The sequence below is a fragment of the Pleurodeles waltl genome, chromosome 6 (assembly GCF_031143425.1).
Source record: "Pleurodeles waltl isolate 20211129_DDA chromosome 6, aPleWal1.hap1.20221129, whole genome shotgun sequence".
NCBI classification, from domain to species: domain Eukaryota; kingdom Metazoa; phylum Chordata; class Amphibia; order Caudata; family Salamandridae; genus Pleurodeles; species Pleurodeles waltl.
This window is the reverse complement of record NC_090445.1, coordinates 1,391,927,123-1,391,939,813: the sequence shown is the minus strand read 5'-3', so window position 1 is coordinate 1,391,939,813 and position 12,691 is coordinate 1,391,927,123. Positions and strand designations below refer to the sequence as shown.

General features: G+C 44.4%; 1 protein-coding gene across 1 annotated transcript in view; it reads right to left on the bottom strand.

Moving 5' to 3' along the window:
* Window positions 1-12,691, bottom strand: part of LOC138300880 (rho guanine nucleotide exchange factor 19-like) — a 133,801-nt gene that overhangs the window by 97,677 nt on the left and 23,433 nt on the right. The window contains exon 2 of the mRNA XM_069240733.1: window positions 7,408-7,837. Coding sequence (XP_069096834.1) covers window positions 7,408-7,805 — 398 coding nt within the window. The 5' untranslated portion in view covers window positions 7,806-7,837. The remainder of the gene's footprint in view (window positions 1-7,407; window positions 7,838-12,691) is intronic.

Genomic DNA, 12,691 nt, shown 5'->3' with positions numbered 1-12,691 from the left:
ATGGAGTGCTCTGGGTTCTTACTGGCTGGTAAAAGCCTGAAGCACCGACATTCCAATGCTTTGTTCACAGCAGCAGCTGTGAGCAAAGGCTTCGTGAGGCCTTTGTTTTATTAAAACATTCTACCCTCTAGTGGCAGAATGTTCCAATAGCCTTATAGCCCTTCGTAGCTGGGTTATACCGACTATTTAAAGCCCAGCTATCTAGATAAAGGAGCGGGTCTTCAATGGCCAGTATTGCCCGCTACAGCGGGCTCCAAGGCTATACTGGAAACCCATCCCTCAACTCTATAAATCCCTTACTACTACTTAATGCTACCCTTCCTTGACTACTAAACCCCCTTGCTCCAACAACTACTCATCATTGAATCTTAAAAACACAGCCCCTTACAACCCTATTAACCATCCAGTCCTAACTACCTTATATATTTACAATCTATGCATTATAAGTGTAATGGATTTCAACTAACCTTGTTTTACCTTACCAGGTTGTAGTGGTGAATCTACGGTTATGAATCAGTGTGAATTGGTGGCTCGTTAAAATAGATGTGTTGTATTGTATAAAAACAATTTTTTACCTGGTAAGGTGTGCTACTCTTAGTCGCTCCCATGCACCTCATATGAATAATTTGTTGAGTACCCTTTTCTATGAACAAGAATGTTGGAACTTACAACAAGATCCTATTTGTGAGTGCTTTCTGTTATCAATCATTTAAATCAACTACTATATTACACTTAGATGAGTGCAGGTAATGAAATTATAACCAAAAAACAAATCTTTCTAGCTTAAAAAGAGTGGATGTTACTAAAATGTTGCATGCAAAATTGATCACTTTTCACCAGTTCAATGATGCATTGTCACTGCATGTACAAATTTCATCCTGATTGTGCATACATCGCTAATGGATGGAGTTGGGTGTGTGAGGGGGATTTCATCTACAGAAGAAACAAGAAGGTACATTCTTAAACTGAGCTACATTACGAGAGAAAGAGGAATTCTGTCTTTCATGGAAAGGATTTGCTATGCTATTTTGTAAACTGGTGTACTCAAAACAGCTACTATTTCTAGAAACTATTGAGTGTAGAAGAATCAAAGATTTTGGAACTCTTTCAAAGTATTACATCGAAGTGCCTCTATGGCACCTATATGAGAAAATAATAATGTACAATAATGGGATGGAATGGGGATTGTTTTCAGAAATAGCCACTTTCACATTTTTGGCAGTCTGAACAACAAATTAACCAGACACTGGATTATAGAGAATATGTTACATACCATCACAGATAAGGTCGTTATGGCAATGCTCCATGAAATAGCTTTCTCCTAAAGTGTGGAGTTCTACTGAGGCTATAGTGGTCTGGCACCCTTTTTGATATTTGATATTTCAATTTTCTTTAAGTTCAGAGAAAAAGAGAAAATACATTGACTGTTAAAATACTTGTGATTAATAAGTGCCACGGTACTTCTGCAACAGTACACCTCCTCTGGGACAAACAACCAGTTGCCAGAAGACCACCTATTTCTTTTGGGGAAAATAAATTTGTGTAGCTACATTCAAACAAACCAGTTACTCTTATTCTTCAATGTATCCATCAAAGGGAGAATTCCCTTTCACGCAACTGAAGTTTCAGGTGGCCTTGTATCTTAAGATGTAGCCATGCCCTTTATTATTTTCATTACATCCTGTGAACACTTCTACAATTTGATAATTCACTTTTCTAAGTGAATCTCTTAATTATTGTACATGTATTTTTTAAAACTTTACTTGTACCACTTATCACAGGAATATTGCCATAAACCGCTCACCAAACCCTCTGTTTATTTTTTTCATCCATCTCTAAATGAGACAGGTGCCTTTTGAAGAAATCCTAATTATCCACCTCCTCTTCTCTGGAGTGCAGTGTCTGCCACCACTCAAGGTTGCTGCTGTTCACCCTTTCCCAGCAAAGGGGGTCTTGGGGTAAAGGTGAATCTTGGTGATGGTCTACATTTTGTGTCAGCCCTCCTTTACCACCACTGCTGTTATGTCAGTTATCAGTCACAGGCATTCCCCGTGCCTGTGTGATCATGTAATAGGGGCCATCACAATGGAGGGGAAGAAGTAGGGAATGAGGTATGTGGTGGGTTTAGACATTCACAGAAGCAACAAACTCTTCTGCTTCTGTCGGAGGCCACTACTGCTTACCATCAGGGTGGGCTTGGCCGTTAGCCTCCCCCTTATGCTGCTCAAGAAACATCCACGGTGGGATCCTTTCCCCCACTTATTGAATCAATGGATCCCATCAATTTTCCTAAAGAATGCTTATGAAGGAATCCTAACTATCTCTCAGAGCAGCTCACAGGTTAAAGGAATAACCATGTTAAGACCTTTTGTTTTTCTTCTCAGTTTTTGGGGAAACTGGGTTAGTGGAGGGGCTGACTATTTGGCCCAACAGAGTAAGGGTTGTCGGAGAATGACTGTCTGCCAATTTTTTTTTTAATTGTCCGTCACTGCCGGGCACACCTTGTTGGTGAGGAATAGTAAAATGCAAATAATGTTCACCTAACATGGGAGATTACTTGCAAGGCTCCATAATGTTAATGCAGCCTGCCACCAAACTGTAAAAAGCATTGCCAGGAACCGATGTGACGTTGGTTCCTGGAAATACTTCATAAATGACTGTCATCTTGGTAGCCATTTATAAATGTAGCTCATATCAAGATTAGCCTGTGGCTTCTCTCTTCCAAATCTAATACTAAGGTTCCAAAACAGCCTTTGTTAAGCATGTTTGAGATGAAGGCATATAATTGTTAAACTGTTGAAGACCAGCATCTCAGAAAAATGTCAGCGTGGTATCTCAAGAAGATCTAAATTAACTACAGTATTTTAGCTCCCGATTAGAGACTAGGTAAAAGTTTCAAAAAGACAACACATTTAAAACAAAAAAAAAAGGGAGGAAAGCAATACGTGAGAAACACAATATGGGAAAACAAGTACGATTTTTAAGATTGGAGTGCCTTGACAAATGAAGTTTTTAATGAACAGTCAAAATAAAACAAGCATTTGCAATGCAACGGGTCTCACGTTTGCTCATGTTAGAGCTGATAGCGTAAACTCCTAACCCGACTTTTCACCTATCGGCAAAAGTGCATTTATGTACGTAACCCGAAAAAGTGCAATTAACTGTGTAAAGCGCTTGACTTCTGCCAAGCGAAATCGCGCTAGGAAAATAGAGAAAAGGTAGTCCACGAGCCGGACAGAAAACAGCGAGCCTCGCATGTTTTCTGTACTTGGTCGATGCGCTCGAGGAGGGCAAGCCACCGGAAAAGGCATGACGTATGCATGCCTTCGACTAATGAAAGCAAGCAGATTTTAATAAGCAAGCCCACGAACCAATGAAAAACACTGACGTGACGTCGACAGGGCTCCGAGACCTTTTCTAATACCTAAAGCGTCTCACCGCGATACGCATGCGACGCAGGCTCGACCCTAAAAAGGCGAATTCATAGGCAATGAACTGTATGCATATAGATAACTTGAAATCCACAGTTTTGAATCGTCCAAGTGCTGCGAATAGCGTGTAATTATTCCCATTATTCAAATGATCATTTTACTCTTGTAATTATGAAAATATTCTGGAGGTGAAGTAGGAGATCTTCCGGAGGCACAGAGGAGACCATTCATATTTATTGCATGACAATTATTAATATGACGAGCCTAAATTAAGCGTTTAGAAGTAGGATGTGCTTCCAGGCAAAGAGGTGGGGTGGGGAGAGGCTACACACATTACGAGCAATGGTTTCCAGAATAAAACAAGCATTTGCAATATAATGGGTCTCGCATTTGCTCGAGTTAGAGCTATTAGCGTTGCAAACTCCTAACCGGACTTTTCTTGCAACATAAATTGAAAATGAAAAGTAAAACAGTTTCACATAAGCAAACCGATGATAAAGGATGTTTGAAGGGCAGGCCCACGAGCGAGTGATGGTGATGGGCGTGAGGTGGGTGTGGTTTGAAAACCCAAATAGAGAACACCACGTCGGAAAAGCAGCACTTGGGCGCTGCTACGAACGACCTAAAAAATCCTCCTGGAGAGGATAAAAAAAAAAAACAACTCCAACACCTGGTGGTATCTAGTGGGGTCAGCCATCTTAGCAGGCTCGTTGATACGGGCTTGCTTCAAACATCTAGAAATACATTTTTGAGTAGGAGTGATGCGACATGAAATAGTATGGGGGGGTGGGGTAAGAGGGGGTGCGCTGCTAGCTCACCAGCACTACCGCTTCTCTTCGGTTCCTGAATACCCAAGGCCAGTAAAATACAAAAGGTGGGACCGGGTGGTAAGAGGATTAAGCTTTATTTCTAGAGCCTTAAAAAGGAGTATATTAACAAGCCGTATGTTTGGAGTCAATGCAATGAGCCTTAACCTTTTGTATGTGGAGATACAATATTGAAGGTGAGACTAACATTTGGAATAAACTAGAGATGTAAAGAACAGGTCACCAGAATGAATTTAACTCTGTGAAAGGCCATTCACCGAAACAAGAAAAAGGGACACTCGCTTCTGAGAATATGGTAAGCTAACAAAGCATAGCGGCATAGTTAAGTAACAACAGATGAAGTGTCCTGATCAAGGTTTTAATTGTTCATTAACCTGAAAACACAAAACAATAGTCTTGATATGCTTGTTATATGTAAGTGCACAAAGCAGAACAATGGTCCTAGAACCAGCAAGAGCGCTCCTACCTAGCAGAGTATAAACTAATACTAAACACCTCTCCCCACCTTTCAGATCAGCATCTCAGGGTGTTCGTGTGTAAAGCAGCAGTGGCATATGTACCGTGATGGCACTTGAGGAAAATAAAAGGTTTCCATCCATGTTTCAATGTTGTCAGAAGAGCCCCTTCACTTGACCAATTCATTATAATACATCACAACATCTTCAGCAGCAGCCCTTTAGATCTTTAGTTTTAGATATAGGTGGTCTTCTATCACTACATTCTGCAGAGGAACATTATCAAATTTCGCTTCTATGATTTTAAATAACCCTCTCTACTTCCCAGCACTGCTCGGCCTGCACCCAAGTGCCCTGATCCCTTGCTGCGTTCCCCCAGGAATGCCCCGTGGTCCCTCGCAGGGACCACTACAAAGTCAAAACAAACCAACGAAAGACAACCCAAGTCCACCTGTTCAAGGTCACCTGTGTTACGTTGCTGTTCGAAAAGTACCGGTACCCAATATATTGTTACATACTTGTAGGAGATACCAAATGATTTCTCATGGAGATGACAATGTTGGCTCTTATTAACCACTTCGGATGTATGCATCTTAGTGGTTTCTGTTCCTACGTAGAATGATGACTACACCCTTTTGACAACAATTGAAAGAACTTTGTGATTGTAAATAAGTGATATTTTCAAGCCATGATTACTCTTCCTGTTTTGCTAATTTCTTGACTAATACATGCCCTTTTTAAAATGTCATGGAAGAAGGTAACCAGGGGGCATTTCCAGCGTTGTATACACTTTTGTGGCTAAACCTTCTCTAGTTTGATAAGGACCCAGCCGGTTTCATTAATATCTGAATTTAGGTCACGAGGCGAGGTTTAGGTAGGAACTTTGACAGAATAAATGACATGGAACGTGCATTGAATATATGTGTAGTTTGTTTGTGTGCCCACGATATAAACGTAACTATTTTTGGCACTTATGATTGATGTTAATGACTACTTCGTTCAAACGTTCTCATTTCATCGACCACAGAAAAATGAAAGTTTGAGATTTCACTTTAAAAATTCACACTTAAGCCTTGCTGGTTATATGCAGATCTTTGTGGCAGTTGAATATCCCAGTCATACAATTCACTTGGGCAGCAACTTGTGGCCTGCAGGTTACAATGTTAACTTAAAAATCAAAAACACACACTCATGAAAACGCACTGTGCTACAGGATTCAAGTATGGGAGGTTTAGGTTATGCTCCATTTACTTTCGCTCCATTGGTCATGTTCCCACTGTGATAACTGGAGGGAAAGTGAAAGGTCACATATTTGAATCTTGTAGTCTACTCCAATTTTCCTTCTATCTGGCAGATCAAGACCACCATTGAAATGGCTCAGAACTTCTAAGAACATTGCTACCAAATGTCACGTGCTAAAAACGTGTACGTGTTTAAAATAAAAAAAAAGCAGCTGCCTGCATGTTGAAGGGTCTCTCTCATAGGTAATCTCTGCGCCAGCAGAAAGGAACCACATGCCCAGTTTGTACTGAATGAGAATCCTAAAGCAGAATGAGATTGCCAGTTTCACAATTGTCCAATTTTCTAAAGGAATCACAATAACCACTCCGGTATGGTGAAATATTAGTACAAAGGTGACTGAGCCTCTTCTGGGACCTGGTTGGCTGAAAGCATCAAAGTATGTCACCCTGTAAAAAAGAAATTCAACATTGTTCAGCTAAGAGAATTCATACTAAATTGGGCACTTTGCTTCAAGTCACCAAAGGCACAGTATGTAGTTCTCTGCTTTTGTGCAACAACCTAATACAATGTGAGTGTTGTGATCTTCACAACTAAAGTGATGTGTTGGTTTAAAGGCAGCACAAACTTCATGAAGCCGAAAAAGGTGCTCCCTTTGCAACAGCTGAATCATAAAACCGATGTCAATTAACCTTAATAATGATATGCTTAGAATATGGTCAAATGGTCTACATATAGTCTTCAGTGGTTCTCCAAAGGAAGAGATTCAAAGCACTATGTACAACACAGAACAAAGTGTCAAGACCTCAAGGGTCCTGAAAGATCCACACTATCTCACAGTGCAGCAAACAATTAAATCCCAATGTTGTCTAGCGTACTAAAATCCTTTAGAGGTGCTAGTCACTTCTACACCTGCATAAGGAACACTTCCTCCAGATACTGAACACAACCTTAGATCTCGCAGTACCAGTCTGGTCAGAATTCCAAGATACAGGAGAAAAATACTGGGGAAAACAGGGATTTCAGAGAACTCTTCTTTGTAATGTCTTGTACATTCTCTTGCAAACTCTTTCCACACTACCATCTTTCAGAAAAGTTGTTCAGTGAAATCTAGGCACGGTAAACAGGTTAGAACAGGCCCCAGACATTTTAGACCAAGCCCCTTAATATGCATAATTTGCCCTTTAAGCTTCCCCCTAGGCCTAGCATGAACATGTGCTTACAACCTATGCTTCTCAGCTAGCTTATAGCCTGGCGTTCAAGTATAAGTTCTGCTTCACGCCTATCTGTGCTTCACAGGGGCCTATGGACAACATATTTGCTCTTTACAGATCAGTAAGTAACAGTCCCAAAGCCCCAGAACTTGTAGGTAAAGTGCTCAGAACTGCATACAGCATCCATGATATGGAGTGGCCAACCCCCCACCTTGTCCATAACCTCCACCACATGACATACCTTGACTCAGAATGTGTGGTGTTCATGCACAACCCCTTTGGAAGGCTTTTCAGCTGTGAGAACGTTTGGCTTCTGACGGCCGTCGGTGTCTGCAGTGTTGAGCTAGGATCGGTAGACTTCATCTTTGTTGTTGTGCTGTCACCTTCCTTAGAATCCACGAGTGGCACTGATGGCTCAGTGCTGCAGACAGGTTGTGTTGGTTCAGCTGGGCAGGCACTGGGAATATCTACCCCTATCAAAGAGTCATTAGCTGGACCCAGAAGCAATGGTACTGTTAGATCTACAGGGGAGGACTTGGTTGTTAAAACCGACGCATCAGCTTCCATTGATACTACTGGTGTAGCCCTAGTAGAACTAAACACTGGCGCTGCTCGGTCAGTACTTGTAATAGATGGCATTGCAGTAAATGGTACAGTAGAGTAGAGGGATTCTGTAAAACAAAAAAACAAACAAAAAAAACATTATTGTAATAATAAATTACATTGGGATTTGAGCTGAAGGACAACTGGAACATGGGAGAAAGAGTAAATGTTAATTACACTTACTATACATTCCTCAGCTCGAAAGCTCAAGTGCTCACTCTTACACCCAGTGGCAAGTGTTCCGAGCATAGCTATCATAAGCGCACCAAGTGTAATGGTGTCCGGGAATGAGGATGTGAAAGGCTATCCTAACCAGGGGATGGCCACGGTCCCTTCTTTCCTCGCTTTCATAAGGGCCCATGACTGCCTTGCTACACCAATGCTCCGGATCAGTCTCTCATAGCACAGTTTCTTCGCCCATCTAGCAGCTACTCATGGCCAAGGAAAGGCACAGTGTTCACACAGAAGAACTGAGTTTGTACAGCACAGTCAGAAACAGGGTTTTAATTGGGTTTTAGACCTGGTAGAAATTAAAAACGGACAGTAAAACGGGTCCCTGTTGGGCCCTTTATTGATGTCATTAATTGTAATGATAAAACAGTGAGCGAATACAGAACAACAACAACAACAACAAAAATTAAGATAGTGTCAGCAATTTAGATCCGGTTTATAATTCGCGTTTCATTTAATCTTACATTCCCAAAGAGTGTTAACTATTTCCATGATGTTGATTCTGTATTTGTTTTTCGTGTAGCATATTACTCTTGTATCTTCTTCCTCTAAACTGAGTCGAATCTATCTATTTATAATGAGCCATGACTGGGTGCTCTGGGGTGGAGGGTAAATACAGGCTGAGTTTTTCACAGTGCCTAGTGCCTTTAAAAAAAAAAATAAAAAAAAAAAAAGTGTTCAGATTTCATAGCAGTCCAAATCCTTCACCTCTACAGAGAGCACAGAGCAATGGTCGGCATTCCAGCTGCAATATTGTCTCTATGCAAACTTGTGAAGGAGGTACGCACTTGTCAAAATTCGGACATGGTGAAAGAAAAAGAAAATGCAGTGCTTACATATGAGCGGGAGCCCTGTGCACTTGTGGGTGGTGAAGCAGAGATGCAAGTAAGTGCATTGAGGCGAAATTGGCAAGAGGGCGCTGAAGAGTGAAGAGATGAGGTAAAATGTATAGATGAAGGAACTGTGAAGAGAAAAAGGGAAAACGTCTAAGAGAGAACACAAAAGGAGTGATTGAGACACTTGGAAGGCCACTACACCCCTCCACGGGCCTCTGTATTGCTTAGTTCACAATTTAAATATTTATTTACAACAAAATCGTTGATCTTTAAAAGCTAACGACCATGGACAAAGTTAACAGTCCTGGCCGGTTTTATGTTGTTATCAGTTGTTGTATGTCTGAAAAAAATACAAGAACATTTTCAGAATGCTCCAAGAGGAACCAAAATACCGGTTTGGTGGCACACTACAGGTTTCTCAAAAATGTACTTTACGTAAGTCACGCGCTTATTTGCAAAGGCCAGTCCCCTCTTTAGCGATCACCCCCACATACACAGCTATTTTTCATCCACCTTCAAGCCCTTGTCAGAAATTTGTTCTGCCAGTCTGCTGAAAGCAGCAACAGGGTCCGGCCCAGCGCGCTCACAGCCAGCAGCAGGGTCCGGCACAGCACAGTGCGCTCACAGCCAGCAGCGGGGTCTGGCACAGCACAGTGCGCTCACAGCCAGCAGCAACAGGGTCTGGCACAGCACAGTGCGCTCACAGCCAGCAGCAACGGGGTCTGGCACAGCACAGTGCGCTCACAGCCAGCAGCAACGGGGTCTGGCACAGCACAGTGCGCTCACAGCAGCAACAGGGTCCGGCACAGCGCGCTCACAGCCATCAGTGGAGTCTGGCACAGCACAGTGCGCTCTCAGCAGCAACAGGGTCCGGCACATCGCGCGCTCATAGCCAGCAGCGGGGTCTGGCACAGCACAGCGCGCTGACAGCAGCAACAGGGTCCGGCACATCGCGCGCTCATAGCCTGCAGCGGGGTCTGGCACAGCACAGCGCACTGACAGCAGCAACAGGGTCCGGCACATCGCGCGCTCATAGCCAGCAGCGGGGTCTGGCACAGCGCGCTCACTGACAGCAGCAACAGGGTCTGGCACAGCACAGCGCGCTCACAGCAGCAACAGGGTCAGACACATCGCGCGCTCCTAGCCAGCAGCGGGGTCTGGGTCTGGCACAGCGCGCTCACAGCCATCAGTGGAGTCTGGCACAGCACAGTGCGCTCACAGCAGCAACAGGGTCCGGCACATCGCGCGCTCATAGCCAGCAGCGGGGTCTGGCACAGCACAGCGCGCGGACAGCAGCAACAGGGTCCGGCACATCGCGCTCTCCTAGCCAGCAGCGGGGTCTGGGTCTGGCACAGCGCTCTCACAGCCAGCAGTGGAGTCTGGCACAGCACAGTGCGCTCACAGCAGCAACAGGGTCCGGCACATCGCGCGCTCATAGCCAGCAGCGGGGTCTGGCACAGCGCGCTCACTGACAGCAGCAACAGGGTCTGGCACAGCACAGCGCGCTCACAGCAGCAACAAGGTCAGACACATCGCGCGCTCCTAGCCAGCAGCGGGGTCTGGGTCTGGCACAGCGCGCTCACAGCCATCAGTGGAGTCTGGCACAGCACAGTGCGCTCACAGCAGCAACAGGGTCCGGCACATCGCGCGCTCATAGCCAGCAGCGGGGTCTGGGTCTGGCACAGCGCGCTCACAGCCAGCAGTGGAGTCTGGCCCAGCACAGTGCGCTCACAGCAGCAACAGTGTCCGGCACATCGCGCGCTCATAGCCAGCAGCGGGGTCTGGCACAGCACAGCGCGCGGACAGCAGCAACAGGGTCCGGCACATCGCGCTCTCCTAGCCAGCAGCGGGGTCGGGGTCTGGCACAGCGCGCTCACAGCCAGCAGTGGAGTCTGGCACAGCACAGTGCGCTCACAGCAGCAACAGGGTCCGGCACATCGTGCGCTCATAGCCAGCAGCGGGGTCCGGCACAGCACAGTGCGCTCACAGAAGCAACAGGGTCCGGCACATCGTGCGCTCATAGCCAGCAGCGGGGTCCCGCACAGCACAGTGCGCTCACAGCAGCAACAGGGTCTAAGAAGAGCACGTCTGAGCTATTTTGTTTATTAATGTAAATTCCATTTTTGCCCAGATCATTTGTGTAATGGGATGGGATGGGGACGAAACCTGCGTAAAACATAACATTTCACACTCCTCCACCCCAGCTTGGTTTTGTAACAGGGCTGAAAGCTTATTGTAAAAGGTTTGGGCCAAGCGCGCCATATTTCTGACAACAGTTGGATTAATTCGAACATAAGGTCAAACATTTTCCCTTACAGTTTAAGGAGGGTTGGGTAAAAATGCTGGGCCTAAATAAGTTAATACGTTTTTAAAACATGCAAAAAATAATTGAGAAAGACACGAAACAAAATATGAGAAACCAGTTTAGAAATGGGCCCTCGAAACAGGTCTGGACTATGATAGCTAACTGCACGGTAGTGATGTGCTCCCTAATAAATATACCCGTAGACAGCAAGTAAGCCGAACCTTCTAAGAAAAGTTATAATTAGTGTGACATCAAGAGATATGAAATTGCACCGACACCACTTGAACGTTTTAAAATAAAAACCCAAATGAAAGCACAGAAAATCAGCTGCAACTATAAAGTAAAAGAGGAACTGCAATTTTTCAGGTTAAAAAAGTTGCCCTTCAGAAAAAAAAAAAAAACAGAATGCTACCAACTCTAAAAAAGAATGATTCAAGACTATGTAGGGAATAGTAGCTCATGTTATAGGCCCACTACGGACAAAATAATTGAATGACCGATGCATACATCTCCAAAATTGTTTTGAAACTTAAAATCAATCCAAACAAACTGTTCTACATACCAGAAGTCAGATAATGGCTGTATGAACTAACTAAAGTGGTTCATTCTTAGCCACTTTTCTACACCTTCTTTGACGTCTCGCTCACTCATGTTCGTTCTCTTCCGTCTTGTAGTACTTTTCTCATATTCATTGTTCGCTGCTGTTTTGTAACCCTTTCGCTCTCATGCTCTTTCGTTCTTTTACACTTTAGTGCTTTCCTTGTTGTCGTTTGTGCTGCTTTTCCTCCCATTTTCGCTGCTTTCACTTACCTTCTTCTCCCTTCCTTTCCTTCACCACCACCACCCTCCATTCCTGCTGCACGCTCATCCACACCACTGCCCCAAAGTTCCTCCACCCTCCAGGTACCACCTAATGGAGGACGCAACATGGATATCCCTCCCCAAGGTGCTCCAAAGGCAAGTCTGTCCATAGCCTGACCAGCGTTAGGACCCCTGGACCTCCTCCCACCCATCACTACTACTACTACTACTCTGTGGGTCTCCTCACGCTGAACCCTGGACATACCCTGTAGTGCTGCTGCCAAGCCTAGTCGGCCAATGCTGAAGGTGATTTCTCCTTCCCCACCTACCTATTCTCCTGAACCCTCTCACCTCCCCTGTATACACCACACCTCTTACACAGCCACAACATCCCAACCCCCACTCTGCCCTGCCTCAACACCCACTTCCTTGGCACACATTCAGATGGAATCTGCATGCTGCTGCATGACCACTCATTGGACCTACAATTCCTGAAATAAACCTGGTTGACATTCATACCCAATAGCAATCAGAGATTAGAACAAAAAACAAGCATTGGCAAAACTGTAGAAAATAGTTAATCCCCTAGGGCAGGACCAAACCATATGCTAAAATAGTGGAATGTGAAGTGAAGTCCCCCACCTAAGGATATGGAGTAGTTAGAAGGGGTTGGGAGAACTCTGGACCCCAAGAGCTGAGTACCTTAGTGACACCCAGCGACCAGGAGAGCAGAGGTAAGTATCTGGTTT